The 18,922-nt window shown below is 41.2% G+C and overlaps 2 protein-coding genes across 2 annotated transcripts; both read right to left on the reverse strand.

Moving 5' to 3' along the window:
* Positions 1-9,434: 9,434 nt before the first annotated feature.
* LOC139573565 (C-C chemokine receptor type 5-like) lies at positions 9,435-11,851 on the reverse strand. Its single transcript, XM_071397168.1, has 4 exons — positions 11,782-11,851; positions 11,491-11,530; positions 11,217-11,288; positions 9,435-10,940 (listed from the first exon to the last, which is right to left on the reverse strand). The coding sequence occupies exons 2-4, from the start codon at positions 11,526-11,528 to the stop codon at positions 9,896-9,898; spliced, it is 1,155 nt and encodes a 384-aa protein (XP_071253269.1). The 5' UTR covers positions 11,529-11,530; positions 11,782-11,851; the 3' UTR covers positions 9,435-9,895.
* Positions 11,852-13,155: 1,304 nt separating this feature from the next.
* Positions 13,156-14,423, reverse strand: LOC139573566 (C-C chemokine receptor type 4-like). Its single transcript, XM_071397171.1, has one exon. The coding sequence runs from the start codon at positions 14,307-14,309 to the stop codon at positions 13,272-13,274; it is 1,038 nt and encodes a 345-aa protein (XP_071253272.1). The 5' UTR covers positions 14,310-14,423; the 3' UTR covers positions 13,156-13,271.
* Positions 14,424-18,922: the final 4,499 nt, after the last annotated feature.

An 18,922-nucleotide genomic window follows, 5' to 3' on the forward strand; every position in this document is an offset into this window, starting at 1 on the left:
TTAAAATAACATCAAATTGATCAGAAATACAGTGTAGACATTGTTAATGTTGTAATTGACTATTGTAGCTGGAAACGGCTGATTTTTTTATGGAATATCTACATAGGCGTACAGAGGCCCATTATCAGCAACCATCACTCCTGTGTTCCAATGGCATGTTGTGTTAGCTAATCCAAGTTAATCATTTTAAAAGGCTAATTGCTCATTAGAAAACCCTCTTGCAATTTTGTTAGCAATTTTGTTAGCACAGCTGAACAGCTGAAAACTGTTGTTCTGTTTAAAGAAGCAATAAAACTGTCCTTTAGACCAGTTGAGTATCTGGAGCATCAGCATTTGTGGGTTCGATTACAAGCTCAAAATGGCCAGAAACTAATAACTTTTTTTTTGTGTCAGTCTATTCTTGTTCTGAGAAATGAAGGCTATTCCATGCGAGAAATTTCCAAGAAACTGAAGATCTCGTACAACGCTGTGTACTACTCCCTTCACAGAACAGCGCAAACTGGCTCTAACCAGAATATAAAAAGGAGTGTCACCAGCAATGCACCCCCACACCATCACACATGCTTCACGGTGGGAACTACACATCCGGAGATCATCCGTTCACCTACTCTGCGTCTCACAAAGACACGGCGGTTGGAACCAAAAATATCAAATTTGGACTAATCAGACCAAAGGACAAATTCCCCAAAGCCAACACCTCCTTTGGCCGCCTTTCCTTCCAGTTCTCTGCTGCCAATGACTGGAACGAATTGCAAAAATCACTGAAGCTGGAGACTTATATCTCCCTCACTAACTTGAAGCGTCAGCTGTCAGAGCAGCTTACCGATCGCTGCAGCTGTACACAGCCCACCTGTAAATAGCCCATCCAACCAACTACCTACCTCGTCCCCATATTTGTTTTAGTTTTTCTGCTCTTTTGCACACCAGTATTTCTACTTGCACATCATCATCTGCACATATATCACTCCAGTGTAAATTGCTAAATTGTAATTACTTCGCCACTATTGGCCTATTTACTGCCTTACCTCCTTACTTCATTTGCACACACTGTATACAGATTTTTCTATCGTGTTATTGACTGTATGTTTGTTTATCCCATGTGTAACTCTATGTTGTTGTTTGTGTCGCACTGCGTTGCTTTATCTTGGCCAGGTCGCAGTTGTAAATGAGAACTTGTTCTCAACTGGCCTACCTGGTTAAATAAGGTGAAATAAAAAATTTAAACAATTCTTAGACTCCAACCATCTGACTCTGGGTCTCGCCTTGTGCCCTTATATTTTAGGTGTTTGAGAACCATGTGCTTTTTTCCCCCCATCATGGAGCCTGTCATGTGATAAGTTGGATTTTGTTGGTCTCAACATGTATAGAATCAAAGTTAACCTTATCTGTTCCGTCTCACTAAAGAACCATGTAAAACTTTTTAGCAGACATGACATAGGGCGATGGGCATTCCATGAATAGGAGGATCATAGTATAAATACATAGTTATTGTATACAATACATAGAGTATATAGAGCATGTGGGCTGAGTAGGCAAAAATATATAAAAAAGTAACATCAAGCAAAGTATATCTTTGTAGTTGAGGCACTATGCCTTTTTAGTGTTTTATAGCGCCGTCTCCTCTCCTAATGTACTAAGAAAAAAGAATGTAGATACATACATTGTACAGTGGGCTCCAAAATTACTGGCACCCCTGACTGGCAATGTACAAACAATACTTAAAAAAATATAAATATATCATTATAGAGAAACTCAAAATACCAACATGAGAAATACTGTACTTTATTAATGTTTCAATCGAACCCACCAAAATCATACAATTATTTAATACAAAATACATTTCACCAAAATCAAGGTTTCATAATTATTGGCACTCCTCATTTAGTACTTAGTGCATCCACCTCTGACAGGGATAACAGCATGGTCTTTTCCTGTAATGTTTGACAAGGTTAAGGAACACATTTGGAGGGATTTTGGACCATTCCTCTATGCAGATCCTTTCAAGATCTTTCACATTCTTGGGTTTGCGCTTATCAACTGCCCTCTTCAACTCAGTCCACAGGTTTTCGATTGGATTGAGGACCGGTGACTGATGGCCATGGCAGAACATTGATTTTGTTGTCACAGAACCATTTCTGTGTGGATCTTGAGGTCTGTTTTGGGTCATTGTCTTGTTGGAAAGTCCATCTACGGCCAAGTCCCAGCCTTCTGGCAGAGGCAACTGCCAGATTGTCAGCAAGAATTGCCTGGTACTTGGTGGAATTCATTATGCCATCAATCTTAACCAGTGCCTCTGGACCTCTGGAATTAAAACAGCCCCAAAACATCACTGACCCACCACCATATTTCACCGTGGGTATGAGGTGCCTCTCCTTGTATGCATCTCTGTTTCGACGCCAAACATGCCGATGCTGTATCTGACCAAAACGTTTAATTTTGGTCTCATCTGACCAGAGCACCTTCTTCCAATCATAATTTAAATGACGTTTGGCAAACTCCAAGCGCTTGCGTCTGTGTCTTGGGGTCATTAAGGGCTTTCTTCTGGCAACCCTTCCAAAGAGCCTGTGGTTGTGGAGGTGGCGTCTGATGGTGCTTTTTTAAACCTGGTGACCCCAAGACACCACCAAGGCCTGCAATTCTTTCACAGTGATTCTTGGGAATTTTGTTGCTTCTCTCACAATCCTCCTCCCTATCCTGGGGGGCAAAATGCATTTGCTTCCTCTACCCGAAAGGATTTAAACTGTTCCATATCTTTTGAATTTTTTAATAATTGCCCTGACAGTGCTCAGTCATATATTCAATCGGTTGTGGATCCTCTACGACCATCTGCCCCTTTTGAACTGCTAGTTCTTTTGTTTTCTTCATGGTGTTGGATGACAAAGGGATATTGCATGCGTGTTACCTCATTTTTATACCCTAGTGAAAAAGGAAGTGATGTAATGGCTCTATATAGTTCCTTAACACTTAGATAAACTTAAATAAGTGGTATTTAATTCCTGGTTTCATTTTGGTAGATGTTATTTACAATAATATTTAAGGGTGCCATTAATTGTGAAACCTTGATTTGGAGGATATTGATTTTTAATTAAATCAATAAATGATTTTGGTGGGTTCCATTGAAACATTAATAAAGTATTTTTCACATGTTGGTATTTTGAGTTTATCTCTATAATTATATTGTTTATATTTTTTTAAGTATTGTTTGTGCATTGCCAGTCAGGGGTGCCAGTAATTTTGGAGCCCACTGTACATACTTTTAAAGAAAGACTGCCACTTAAGTACTGTGGTTGGTTGTATTACCTTATAAATTAAGTATAGTGGCTGGTGGGGGTCTACTTAGGGTGAGTGGGTCTTCTGAAATGGGATGAGTGGAGGCCCCATGCACACCTCAAGTGTCTGATGCCCTCCCAGTCACCCCATCCCTCTCCACCACCTCCTTCTTGTTCTCCCCTCTTTACTCAACCTAAGCCAAGATTATCCCCACCTCCCATCTTTACTCCCCCTTACCCCCCCAAGCCAAGCGTATCACCACCTCCCGTACTTGCCCTCCCTTACCCACCAAGGTCTAGTATATCCAAACCTCTGTCTTTCCTCCCTCCCTTCTTCCAAACACATGTACACCCCTCTATACATCTACTTACTCATCAATTCTCCTTCATTCACACACAACATATACCCTATGCCGCCGCACACCCATTCTCTCCTGCCCTCCTACAAGCATTCATATTCACCATCCCTCACACTCCAATTCATATGCACAGACACATACCCACACATACACCCATTCACACCCTCTTGCCCTCTTGCACACACACACGCACACGCACACATACATCCATATAGCAATTATGACAATTATTGACTTACATGCCATATTTCCTCTTTTATATTACTTAGGGACAAAAGAGTCTAGATTGTATTGATGGGAGGGATTTACGATAAGTTAGTCTTGGACACCGCTGTATGTAGCCTAGTGTGCTTATCCGTTTTATCCGCTTCTGTTTCTTCTCAGTGCAATGAGCTCTCTTTCAACTGGAAATGTTTCCTATAATGTTCAGGGCTTCATCAGCACTTGGCCCTTCCATACCTGCAGTACTGCTGGGAATTTAGTTGAGAGTTAATTCCTTTTTACTCCAGTGACTGTCTGATTGCTGGCAGATTTTCCTCAGCCAAGTAGACAGGTTCCGGACGAATCAAATGGACTGGCCCTGGACCTTAATCTCCTTTCCCCCCTGTGCCCTCAGAATGTTGACTTTGATTTAAGATGACTATGCGAGGGTGTTTAGCGTTCTTCTGCTTCGTGCTGATCCGATGGCATTCCTGAAGATCCTGCGGTGATCCATCCACGCCAAGCACCTCCGATATCAGCTTGATCACATAGCTGGAAAGGTCCCCTTTTCCCTCATCCTCCGGTAGGGACAATATTCTCATATGATTTTGTCTCGATCAGTTTTTTAGCTGATCCAGTTCATCTTCTAAAGTTTGCACCTTTGTTTCCAGAAGGCCAAGTTTGTTGTCTTGTTCATCCATGCGCCCTCCATGTATGCATGTCTGACATGAGACTCTACTTTCCTTTCGAGCAAATGTACTTTTTCAACAACATATTGTAGCAGTTTGTTTGTTTTGGTGAGCATTGAAAGCATTTTTCCCCCCTGGATATCATTCAGCTGTTCATTGCTCTCATTTACATCTCCAAGTTGTTCTTTGTCTTCTCCACTAAGGGAAGCCACGGCGTGTTGGGTTAGAGTCTCAGAGTTGCTTTACTCACAGATTGGTTTGCTGTTGTGTATAACTGACCGCTCACTCTCTCCCGGTTACTTGTGGATATAATGATCTATCGGTTTTAAAGGCTTAATTTAAAAGATGTTGTCCGGATTTGACATATTATCATGGTTTTGACGGTAGAAAACTGAGCTATTATCTTCCAATGCGTCCCATCGGTATGTGCATGTGCCAAAAGTCACACAAATGTGAAATACAATGATATACAAACGATGCAACTAAAAAATAATACAAACAATAAAACAAAATCATTATGTGTGTGTCCCTCACATTAATTGGTTTTATCAGTTTATTAAAGGTAATGTTGTTTGTCCGAGCAATTGGAGATGGAAGGGAGTTCCATGGCTCTCGATAAACTGTGCATTACTGTGAATTCTTTTAGGACTTGAGGACTGTAAAGAGTCTTGTGGGCATGTCTTGTGGGGTATGTAGGGGTATCTGAGTTCAATGTTATTTGATTATGCAGACTGTCACGCCCTGACCTTAGAAACCCGTTTTATTTCTCTATTTGGTTAGGTCAGGGTGTGATTTGGGGTGGGCATTCTATGTTGTCTATTTCTTTGTTTTTGGCCGAGTATGGTTCCCAATCAGAGGCAGCTGTCTATTGTTGTCTCTGATTGGGGATCATACTTAGGCAGCCCTTTTCCCACTTTCTGTGTGGGATCTTGTCTTTGTTTGTTGCATGGGTTGCACTCTTAAGCGTTTCGTTCGTTGAGTTGTTTACTGTTTTTTTTGGTGGAACATTTTAATAAAGAAAATGTACTCCTACCACGCTGCACCTTGGTCTCATTCGAACGACGGATGTAACAGAAGATCCCACCACCAACGGACCAAGCATCGTGGTCAGGAGGACTGGACCTGTGAGGAAATCCTGGAGGGAGCAGGACCCTGGACAAGGGCCGGGGAGTATCGATGTCCGAAGGAGGTGATTGAGGCAGCGAAAGCGGAACGGCGATGATACGAGGAGTTATACCAACAAGGCAAGCACGAGAGGCAGCCCCCAAAAAATGTTTAGGGGAAGACTTAGCTAATAGGGTTAAGGTTAGGGTTAGGGGAAGGCTTAGCTAAAAGGGTTAGTGGAAGGCTTAGCTAACATGCTAAGCAGTTGCAAAGTAGGTAAAAGGAGTAAGTAGTTGAAAAGCTGCTAATTAGCTAAAATGCTAAAGTTGTCCTTGATGAGATTCGAACTCCCACCCATCCACCCCGACCAACCACCCTACTTTCTTTTTTGCCTTAAGTAACTGTCTGGTTTATGTAACCATACCAAACGTTACATATCATACTAATTTGGGTGTCCCTGATTTACATTTACTATGTTACGTCTAGTCTATGAGACCAGGCTGGCTGATCAAATGTAATAGTAGTACTAGTAGCAGTAGCTACATAATGTGGGGCTGACTAAAAAATGATAAAATATGATATGGACGGTGTTCTTGTATAAGAGTATGAATTTATGAAAATATTCCACCTCTTTCCTATAGGCCAAAGTTTCAAAGTTTATTTACCACATGCACAGGATACAACAGGTGTAAAACAGTACAGTGGTGTATGAACGACCTAGCCTGATGTTCTTTGGAAAGCTATCTCAGGAATTGATAAATATACCCAAGTGAGCGGACATCTAAGGCAATTGATTCATGAATGGTTCACACCTGATAACCTCAATTGCCCTTTGTGCCCGCTCCCATATCCTGTCATTTTGTATTTATTTGTGATTGTAACACATATACAGGTAGACCAGAGAAGCCACATCACCGATTGGCAATTGACTGGCAACCTTAGAAGCACCTGCTGCTCACTGGTTGTGTAACCGGTGTGAAATGGCTAGCTAGTTAGCGGTGTTCGCTAGTTAGCGGTGTGCGCTAGTAGCGTTTCAATTGGTGCCGTGACCCAGATCACTGGTTGCTGCGGAAAAGGAGGAGATCAAAGGGAGGTGAGTGTAACCGGTGTGAAATGGCTTGCTAATAGCATTTCAATCTGTGACTTCACTCACTCTGAGACCTTGAAGTAGTTGTTTTCCCTGCTCTGCAAGGGCCGTGGCGTTTGTGGAGCGATAGGCAACGATGCGTCGATGTTGTCAGTTGTTGATGTGTGCAGAGGGTCCCTGGTTCAAGCCCAGGTAGGGGCGAGGAGAGGGACAGAAGCAAAACTGTTACAGGTGCTCATATACAAAAGTTGTTCCTGATTAAATAAATGTTTTACCTACTCACTGGAGAGGTCTGTTTAGCCAAAACATCTTTGTACGCTATCCTGATTCAGTAAAATGTATTTTATTTTAAATTTTTATGAAGTCATCTTTGTGACATTCTTTTGAGTGTGGACCCATCACAATTGCTTCCTTATCTGATGCTTTTTAGTGAAATGTAACTTAGTTGTAATATTAGCATGTGTGCAAGATTTGTCCTTTGTTGGTTAGAGTTCTTTGTTGGTTATCTGTAATTACATTAGCAGTATCAGAGCATGACCTTCCCACAGATTTAAAAGCTCTGCCTGCAATTAGCTCTTTTTGAAACATGTTCAGTAATACTGCTTCTTGCTAAATTGTGCAAAAATATTTACATGGCACAATCCTCTGTCTTTGTGTTCCTTTATTTTCATTATCTTACCCAAAAAATACATTGTTGTGGATTATATTGTCATATGTGTGAAGTTGTGGTTTTATATCGCCATGTAGGCCTGTCAACAGGAAGCGGTAAACAGCTATCTATCTGTGTGTGTTTAGATCACTGGGCTGTTTTAGACTGTAGCCACAGTCCCTATAGTAGGTGAGCCTATTCTAATAGAACTAAGTATATCAAAGGACAGTTAATCCTTTCTTCCTTTCAGGTCCAGTTCCAGGCATAAGCTACACCAGCGGTCGCTTAGGGCCCCCGGAAAGCGTTACGTCTGGACAAAACCTGACACCATCCCTACGGTAAAGCATGTTCGTGGCAGCATCATGCTGTGGGGATGTTTTTCAGCAGCAGGGACTGGGAGACTAGTCAGGATCGAGGGAAAGATGAATGGAGCAAAGTACAGAGAGATCCTTGATGAAAACCTGCTCCAGACCGCTCCGGTCTTATTGTTCCCTTCCTGCCACAGCTTGGGGTGAAGGTTCACCTTCCAACAGGACAATGACTCTAAGCACACAACCAAGACAACGCAGGAGTGGCTTCAGGACAAGTCTCAATGTCCTTGAGTGGCCCAGCCAGAGCCCGGACATGAACCCGATCGAACATCTCTGGAGAGACTTGAAAATAGCTGTGCAGCAACACTCCCCATCCAAACTGACAGAGCTTGAGAGGATCTGCAGAGAAGAATGGGAGAAACTCCCCAAATACAGGTGTCCCAAGCTTGAACCGTCTTACCCAAGAAGACTCGAGGCTGTAATCACTGCCAAAGGTGCTTCAACAAAGCACTGAGTAAAGAGTCTGAATATTTATTAACGTTTTTGTATTTTGAATACATTTGCAAAAAAATACAAATAAAGTTTTGCTTTGTCATTATGGGGTATTATGTGTAGATTGATGACGGAAAAAAAACAATTTAATCCACTTTTAAATAAGGCTGTAAAGTAACAAAATGTGGAAAAAGTCAAGGGGCCTGAATACTTTCCGAATGCACTGTATATATACAGTATATATATTTATATATATATAAAAAAAAGGTTTAGGAACTCTGGTCTCAACTTAATATTGAGAGTAACAATAGTAGAATACAGCAGGTCCAATTTCAAAATTTGGTTGTGCATCAGCAGTTTTTCTCTTGTTATGTCAGTCACTGAAAATCACTCAATTAGCCATGTCAGCTACCAATTTTTGGATAGTTAGTCTAGCCAGCTATCTAAACTTGTAGTAATTTTGGCCGAATACCGACCGGGCATGCAGGGCACTTGCCCAGGGGCTCTGACCTCCAGGGGGCCCCCATAGTTTTTCTTAGTCATTCTCACTCAGATATGATATTAGCATGGCATAAATCATTACAAAATGTGTAGAATTGCAGGACATTTGCTTTAAAATGCACTTTTTTCTCTCTCACCATGGCAAAGTGAGTAGAATTTCAAGAAATGTGTTATAAAATTGCAACGTTTTCTCTCCGCCCAATAGCAAAATAGCAGAAAACGTACAACATTTTTTTCACACACATGGCAGAATGTGTAGAATTGCATGAAATTAACTTTAAAACAAAAACAATTGTCTCCACATTTTGGGGGCCACTAAAATATTTTCTTGCGAGGTTTGGGGCCCTCCAACTAAATCTCGCTTAGGTCCCCCAAAATGCTAGAGCCAGCCCTGTATTGTTTTACTGTAGGTATTTACTCATTTCAAGAAAAAAATGGTTGGTTTAAGGTTGGTGTGTGCTTCTGGGCAGAGCGCAGTTTTAAGTATTAAATATCATAGCAGGTAAATCAGACGAATGTGTTAAAGTCTAAATGTCATCTGCATCCCCATTATAATGATATATAAACATGTTATATAAGACATGTTACAATACTGCAGTGAATCACATTAGGATTAGATTTTGTGTACACATTGTAAGGCACAAGCGGTGTCTCACTCTTTGTGGTGAGATTGCTAACAGGTGTAAGAGATATCGGTCTGTGGCGGCACCATCATTCACACATTCTCTAGCACTGACACATGGGAACATCTAGGTCATTGAGTATATCTTGATTACATTATCTTGACAGTACTTTAATTTGAATAATTTGCTACATGCAACAGGGGATGAAGTTACTGTAATACATTTATTTACATAGAATCAAAAAGTATCACTGTATTTACATAGGAAACGTGTGCTAGCAGATTTACAATACATTTTAAAAGAAAATGATGACTTTGCAAAATGTGCCAAAGATATTCAAATAGATATACTGTACTAGAGAAAATACTGTACAAAGGGAAATTAAATGGTTTGTGGAATTTATATTGATTGGGTTGATTTCTGTAAAAATCAACCCCCTGGTGTGAAACTCTGAGATGAGTGACAATATCCTGACTTCTCCATGCACCTGAATCAGAGCCTATTATTTTCGGATGATTGCATTTGAAACTGGATTTGGTATTTACATATGTATTGGAATGAACAGTACATGTGATGTTAGATGTATTTGTCTTTGCAGTTAAGTTTCTGTTCACACGTCAATAGACCTCTCATCCACGCTAGTGGTCTGTGAGTAGACAGATCCTGTCCTCGAGGCTCTGAAGTCCCAGGGCAGGTAGTTCTTCATGAACTGACACATCCTGCAGGGAGCCTTGTTAATCAGTCTTATGAGAGGCCTTCTAAACTTCTGCCCCACAAACACATAGAGGATGGGATTCAGGCAGCTATGGGAGTAGGCCATGGCCTCTGTGATCTGTAGAGTGAGTCTGATGGCTTTGCTACTCTCACAGCTTGAGTAGACCTCACTTAACTCCAAGGCCTTGAAAAATGACGTCATGTTGTACGGAGTCCAGCAGCAGAAAAACACCACAACCACAATGAGAATGAGTCTGATGGCCTGCTTTTTGGAGGATGGACAACTGAGCAGCCTTCTCACTATCTGTGTGTAGCAAAACCCCATGATGACGAGGGGGATTAGCAGGCCAAGTGTGTTCATTTTGAAAAGGCCAAAAATTCCCCAAGTGTGTCCATCATAGACAGGGCGACAATTTTCTTTCTCGTTGTGTTTCTCCACTTTAAGAAACAGTGCCTCAGGAAACGAGGCCAGGAATCCAGCCAGCCAGGTCACGACAGCAGCGATGGCCCCGTACTTCCGTGTTCTGGCTCTCATGGCGTACACAGCATGGACTATGGCCAGGTACCTGTCCACACTCATCAGGGTGACGAAGAAGATGCCACTGTAGAAGCTAATGTGGTAGGCGCCGAGTACCACTTTGCACATGACGTCACCAAACACCCACTGATCTGTAGCGTGGTGGGCCAGGAAAGGCAAGGTGCAGACCAGGAGCAGGTCAGCCAAGGCCAGGTTCAGGAGACACACATCGGTCATGCTGCATAGTTTCACCCCCATCAAGATGACCCACAAGACCAGAACGTTCCCCAGAAACCCCAGGATGAAGAAAAGGGAGTACAGCACTGGCAGGAAGCTGGCTCCGTGTGGCTTGTACTTGCAAACACCATCGTCATAGTCACTATAGTCGTATGTGGTTACTTCAAATGCGTCTGCAAAATGTGTGCTGTAAAAGATCAGACGAGGAGAATGAACCAAGCAGCAATGATAAGAATGAGCATTCTTAAAGCCACAATCTGAAAGTTGTGCTTATTATCAAAATGTGGTCCACCAACAACAATATTTACAGTACAATGGAGTAAATGCAAATAGTACTTTATTTCTATGAGCAACATTTCATTTTTGACTTGGAAGATTGGGGCAGAAATCTTGTATCACCAATTGTACTCTTTCCTCAAAATGTGTGTTTCTAAAAGTCAAGACATTTTAGACCTTAACTTACCCATATGCATAACTGGATGAATTCCCATTCTCAACACTCACAGAGCTGAAGGGAACGGTCGTGGTGTTCCCCCTGAAATTCATTACCAATGATTTGAGCTTCTCAATTACAGGCGCATGTATCAATGGCCCATTTTGTACAGCATAAAATATGACATTACATTATTTACAGCAATGATGTAATTATTATAAGTTATTATGATAAATGTATTAATTGATGACACTATTAATATTCAAATAGAGCTATTTGTCAAATAAAACATATAAAGTCCCACCTTGCCGTGGTGTGAACAGGATATCCAGTGATATTCATCCCTGAAATAAAATGTAAAAAATGACCACTGAAATTGTTTTGATTTATTCATTGCTAATTACAGGACTGCAATTCATTTTATGAAATTTGCTAATAAAATTACATTAAAAAAATAAATAAATGAAAATAACTTGAATGGCAAGTGTTGAAGTGTTGAAGATTCAAGATACTGTACAACACTATGCACAGAAGAGTAACTTTTGCAAAGCATCCTAAAGCCAACCCTCACATTCAGTAAGCATAATATACTCACTGTCAAACTGGGTTGAGTTGTCTCTCTGAGTGTGACACTAGTTCTGGGGGCCGGAGTGACTCTTAACAAGGTGGGTGATCAAGGGAACCTATATCTGCAGGGTTTTTTTCTTCAACAGATGTGTTTGGCAGGGGTGGGGGGTGGTGTGGGCGGGTAGATGTGGCCAAACTATACTGCATAGCTGAGTGCAGATTTAAGTCCAAAAGGCATGCATTTGTACCTGCACATTCCCTGTGCATCATGAATGCTTGGACCACTACAGGAAGCTGGAGGAATCCATGCTGCATGTTTAGTTTATTGAACACTGAGGACCCTTTTTCAAGATCATTAATGTATTATATTTTTTGAACAGAGGAGTGCCACTACTCCCAAAAGCTTGATCTGTGCAGCAGACATGCAGACCAAGCAGGATATCCTGTAGAAGACGCATACTCATAGTGTTGCTCAGGCAACTAACTTTACTGAGAAGTGGTTAGCTGAAGACTGAAATAATTTTGAGTCATGACTGAGAGATGCATTAGTTCTAGCATCATTGCTAGCATTCAATTGTCAAAATATGGTGACTGCTGATATACTTCCTGTCTTTGAACAATTAAAATCGATTTTATGATGACTAGATTGATATGTGTGTTTTCTGGATCCAAACAATTCTAAGTAAACCTACTGTAAAGACGATTTGAGCCTATTGACAGATATAGCAGGATTGTTGTCTGTCTCATCTTTGAATTTAGCATCTTCAACTGAATAAAATATATTGTGGTGCAGATTGGATTATAGGGGGGTACAGCAGCAGCATAAAATGACAACACAATGCAGAATAAATATGTTTCAGCACAACAAAATTCACAGGCTTATTTATTGAGAAACCCCCCCAGAAAGGAACACAAATACCTACTCAGCCAACAAAGTTCAAAATAATTCAAAAGGTCAAATTCCTGATTTGATGTCCAAGTTCAAGTTAATACCAAAACAAGTCCTCAATCAAAGGAGGGTCAAAATTCTACCAAAATAATATTTGGCCAGCAAATGTAGCCAATGAGTAGCCAGATAGCCACCGGCCATCCAGCAGCAGTCCTCTGGCCACAACCCTGCCCCTGGTTGTGTTTCAATGTTATAACAAAAATGTGTATATACAATAAGAATACAATTTTGATAATCTCTATGCAAAACATATTGATATTATGCTATAGCAAAAATTTGTGCAGGCCTGTACTGTACATGAAATAAGTACATGGGTAATCAAAACATCCCATCCCAACAGCCCATCACCCTTTAGCAAATAGTCATCAAAATACATTTAAAGTTAAATATTATACAGTTACACTTAATTTATATGCAAGTCTGTGTTCAGAAGAATACTTCATTATTCCATACGACACAGAAATTGGTCTTCTGCTCTACTTGCTGCTTTCCAACTGAAGTGTTTTTTGTCAATGAAAATGCATCAAATAGGTTTTCAGCAATGTACTGCTGAAAGACGATACTTCCAATCACACAGGTGTGTTAGAAGTCTCGTTTTCTGATCCTCTGCTGCTCATCATTGCATGTTTGCTGAGCTTTTTACACAGCGGATATCTAGAGAGCACAGTGCCCAAACACTTTCTGAATTTCTCTCCTACAAAAGCATAAATGACTGGGTTGACACAGCAGTGAGCCAGCGCTATGGTTTCTGTCACCTCCATAGCTGTATCAAGCTGCGTTGAAGTCTCACAGCTATTCCCAATGTCAAACATCTGAAGGGTCTGGAGGAAAACCACAACGTTGTAAGGGACCCAGGAGACTACAAACACACCCACGATGGCGAATATCAGTTTCATGGCCCTGTCTTTTTTGGAGTTCCTTAACCTCTGTAGTACAGTGAGAATACTGATGTAACAAAAGACCACTATGGGCAGACATAGGACGAGCCCCACTCCGTTTTCACCAAAATTCCTGAACAACTTCCATGTCTTCTCTGTGTCCTCTGGGTAAATCCGCTGGCAACTTGTACCACTGTTCTCGTCATTCTCCCTCACCACCGCTACGAAGATGGCCTCAGGGAGAGCAGCACTGATGGACGCTACCCAGACGATGATGCTCGCCAGCGCTCCGTAGCGCAGCGTCCTGGCCCTCATGGCGGCCACGGCGTGAACGATCGCCAGGTAGCGATCCACACTCATCAGGGTCACAAACAGGATGCTGCTGTAGAAGCCCACCTGGTAGACACCAGCCATGATCTTACATGGACTGTGCCCTTCAAACTCATGGCCCTGGGCTTGGTAGGCCCAGAGAGGCAGAGAGAGGGCGAGGAGCAGATCAGATAGTGCTAGGTTCAGCAGACAGATGTCTGTCATGGTCTTCAGTTTCATGTACTTGAGGAGGACCCAGAGCACCAGACTGTTGCCTGTCAGACCCAGGGTGAACACCAGGTAGAAGAGAATGGGCTGGTAGATGGACCCTTGGGTTAGACTGGTGCCAGTGCTACAGGGGCTGCCATAGTTGTCATGGCCACAGTAATCGTCTGTGCTGGTGGCCTCAGTTGTGTTCATCTTACTGAGGAAAAAAGGATGGTGTGAATTGTTAGTTAACAATCAATGCTGTATTGTGTGCATCCTATTGTCATAGAGATCCTATTAAATTACTACTAGGGCTATGTCATAAACCCTCACATTTCCAGAATGGGTTTAAATGGAAGCCATATTGGTCAAGGAGAAATCCAAACCAGTCTTATTGGAATGAATGGCAGTAGAGGCATAATCCTGATTTTACATATGTGGAAATGTGATATCAGAAACACATGTTAAAGGCATATGATATTAGAAATTGTGCAATATAATTATTGTCAATCTAAAATATGAACATATAATTATAAATACAGTTTATAAGGGTTTTATGTCAAGTTTCTGTATAAATAGCCTCTAAAACCAGACCAGCCACCCAGACAGCTGATGAAACTGAGGAGTATTTCTGTCTGTAATAAAGCCCTTTTGTGGGGAAAAACTCATTCTGATTGGCTGGGCCTGGCTCCCCAGTGGGTGGGTCTATGCCCTCCAAGGCCCACCCATGGCTCCGCCCCTGCCCAGTCATGTGAAATCCATAGATTAGGGTCTAACAAATGTATTTAAATTGACTGATTTCCTTATATGAACAGTAACTCAGTAAAATCGTTGTTGCATGTTGCGTTTATATTTTTGTTCAGTAAGTATGTCAACAGTCTATAAATGTCACTATAGAAGTTGGTGCGGACAGCCCAGTACATCACTGGGGCCGAGCTCCCTGCCATTCAGGATCTCAATATGAGGCAGCCACCCAAGCCATAGACTCTTCTCTCTCCTTTCGGCACACCAAGTGGTACCGGAGCAACAAGTCTGACACCAACAGGCTCCGGAACAGCTTCTATCCCCCAAGCCATAAGACTGCTAAATAGCTAACAAAATGGCTACACAGACTATTTGCAATGAGCCTTTTATTGTATTTACATTTTTACACTGACTCTACACACTCACTCACACTGACCCTCCAACACACACACACACACACACACACACACACACACACACACACACACACACACACACACACACACACACACACACACACACACACACACACACACACACACACACACACACACACACACACACACATTTGCTCACACACACATAACACACACACACATTCATACTGACTACACACACGCATACACACTCACATAAAATCATCATATACACTGCTGCTACTCTGTTTATCATATATCCTGACGCCTAGTCACCTTACCCCTACAGTGGCTTGTGAAAGTATTCACCCCCCTTCGCATTTTTCCAGTTTGTTGTCTTACGACCTGGAAGTAAAATAGATTTTTGGGGGGTTTGTATCATTTGATTTACACAACATGCCTACCACTTTGAAGTTGCAAAATATTTTTTATTGTGAAACAGACAAGAAATAAGACAAAAAAACAGAAAACTTGAGCATGCATAACTATTAACCCCCCCAAAGTCAATACTTTGTAGAGCCACCTTTTGCAGCAATCACAGCTGCAAGTCTCTTGGGGTATATCTCTATAAGCTTGGCACATCTATCCACTGGGATTTTTGCCCATTCTTCAAGGCAAAACTGCTCCAGCTCCTTCAAGTTGGATGGGTTCCGCTGGTGTACAGCAATCTTTAAGTCATACCACAGATTCTCAATTGGATTGAGGTCTGGGCTTAGACTAGGCCATTCCAAGACATTTAAATGTTTCCTCTTAAACCAATCGAGTGTTGCTTTAGCAGTATACTTAGGGTCATTGTCCTGCTGGAAGGTGAACCTCCGTCCCAGTCTCAAATCTCTGGAAGACTGAAACAGGTTTCCCTCAAGAATTTCCCTGTATTTAGCGCCATCCATCATTCCTTCAATTCTGACCAGTTTTCCAGTCCCTGCTGATGAAAAACATCACCACAGCATGATGCTGCCACCACCATGCTTCACTGTTTGGATTGGGTTCTCTGGGTGATGAGAGGTGTTGGGTTTGCGCCAGACATAACGTTTTCCTTGATGGCCAAAGAGTTCAATTTTAGTCTCATCTGACCAGAGTACCTTCTCCATATGTTTGGTCTCCCACATGCCTTTTGGCGAACACCAAATGTTTGCTTATTTCTTTCTTTAAGCAATGGCTTTTTTCTGGCCACTCTTCCGTAAAGCCCAGCTCTGTGGAGTGTACGGCTTAAACTGGTCCTATGGACAGATACTCCAATCTCCGCTGTGGAGCTTTGCAGCTCCTTCAGGGTTATCTTTGGTCTCTTTGTTGCCTCTCTGATTAATACCCTCCTTGCCTGGTCTGTGAGTTTTGGTGGGCGGCCCTCTCTTGGGAGGTTTGTTGTGGTGCCATATTCTTAAAAAAATAAAAATAATGCATTTAATGGTGCTCCATGGGATGTTCAAAGTTTCGGATATCTTTTTATAATCCAACCCTTATTTGTACTTCTCCACAACTTTGTCCCTGACCTGTTTGGAGAGCTCCTTGGTCTTCGTGGTGCCACTTGCTTGGTGGTGCCCCTTGCTTAGTGGTGTTGCAGATTCTAGGGCCTTTCAGAACAGGTGTATATATACTGAGATTGTGTGACAGATCATGTGACACTTAGATTGCACACAGGTAGACTTTATTTAACTAATTATGTGACCTCTGAAGGTAATTGGTTGCACCAGATCTTATTTAGGGTCTTCATAGCAAAGGGGGTGAATACATATGCACGCAGCACTTTCAGTTTTTTTTTTGTTATAATTTTTTTATAACAAGTTTTCTTCTTCATTTCATTTCATTTCACCAATTTTGACTATTTTGTGAATGTCCATTACATGAAATCCAAATAAAAACACATTTAAATTACAGGTTGTAATGCAACAAAACAGGAAAAATGCCAAGGGAGATGAATACTTTTGCTAGGCACTGTATACATATCTACCCCTACCACTCCAGTATCCCTGCACATTGTATACTGTATATGGTATTGGCTCTGACCCTGTATATAGCTTACTTACTTTCTCGTGTTCTTCTTATTTCTATTTCTCGTGTGTTTTTGTTCTACTTTACTTTATTTTATGGTACTACTGGTATCGATTACTGCATTGTTGGGAAAGAGCTTGCAAGAAAGGCATTTCACTGTACTTGTGCACTGTACTTGTGCACAATAAAACTTGAAAAGGTTTTTGTTTTCTTGGAAAGCTAGGAGTGCCATTATGTGATACAATATACGCACTTGTTGCATTTACAACGTGTCTAAGTCCTATCATCAACTGATATCAGCCAGTGTATGGATGTGGATTGACTGCATTGTTTGAATAGAATTTGAAAAATGTATGGAATCATTCCTCTCGAACTGTCTGGCTAGCTAGCTAACAAACATACAGTGCAGAAACATTCTTTAAATTCATTATTTTACACATATCTTATCCCCCCTGACCAAAATGGCTGGCTTTTATCCCATCATTAGAAGGTTAATGTCCATTCTAGTATTCTAGTTCCTAATTCTATGCCTTTTGTTCTGAATGGTTACCTGCACACAGCCAGAGATTATAAAATCGTATGTTACTTCAAATGTTAATGCTATTATTTGTCACTCATCCTCCAATGTACTCCATTATGGCATCATACTTGTATTACGTAATACTTTAGCAACATGTAAACTATAAGTTTACATGGTAACTGTGTTTTAACTTGGGTAATGATTCTTTCATATTAATTACAATGCTTTCAAATGAATCACAGAGTGTAATGATACATTTTAAAACACCATGATGACTGATGTGAAGAGAAATGGGTATTTCGAAACAACCGGTGGGAATTAACCTAATTTACATACTTGGAGATGACAAAGAAACAGCCCCTTGTAATACATCTTCAGAAATCTTATGTCTAACAAGGCATTTATTACTGTCGTTGTCAAGGTTATGTAAGCTGAATACTGACTTTTTTTGTTTGTTCTAAGAACAGCTAAAAAGCCTTGACACGCTCATTATTTATTTTAAAAGCTGTTACCCCGTAGGGCCATATTAATGTACTAATACAATGTCTTGTTTAAAACAAAATGTTTCAAAATTAAAAAATAACATTTTCAAAACTATACTTTTCCCCTCACAATGTATGTATTGACAGATACAAAAACAAGTATTGGATCTGAAGACTATTTCTACATCCTCTTTAATCCTAACCAGAATCAAACCACAACCCAAACCACAATCACCTGTTAAATACTGACACCCCCTGTTTACCGACCCCATTTCGTAGTTCCTGTGAGGCTAACACCCCTTCACAGACTGTCTATGCCTGCGTATATATTTGTAGGCTGTATGTCTATATGCACGCTATCATGAAGTTAAAATATATGTTATTTACCCCAATCTCTTCTTTTCTGATGTACAGGTTGAATGCTGTAACCTTCCCTCTGGTGACAACGTGTGTGCTGGTTGAAACAGTCTGGCCGGGAAACAACTCTTTTTCTCTACTCTATTCTTTTGTACCAATGACTGCAACTTTTTTCTAGTAAGGTGTGCTCTAGATAACTATTTTCTTTGCATTGCTGCATTGAGCAGGCTGAGGTGTGAGTGTGGGTTTCCTGTAATGGCCCTCTAACTAAATGTCTGGGAATGAGTGTGGGTGAGGGAAACATCACCAAACATACAG

This window comes from Salvelinus alpinus, chromosome 4, assembly GCF_045679555.1.
Source record: "Salvelinus alpinus chromosome 4, SLU_Salpinus.1, whole genome shotgun sequence".
NCBI classification, from domain to species: Eukaryota; Metazoa; Chordata; class Actinopteri; order Salmoniformes; family Salmonidae; genus Salvelinus; species Salvelinus alpinus.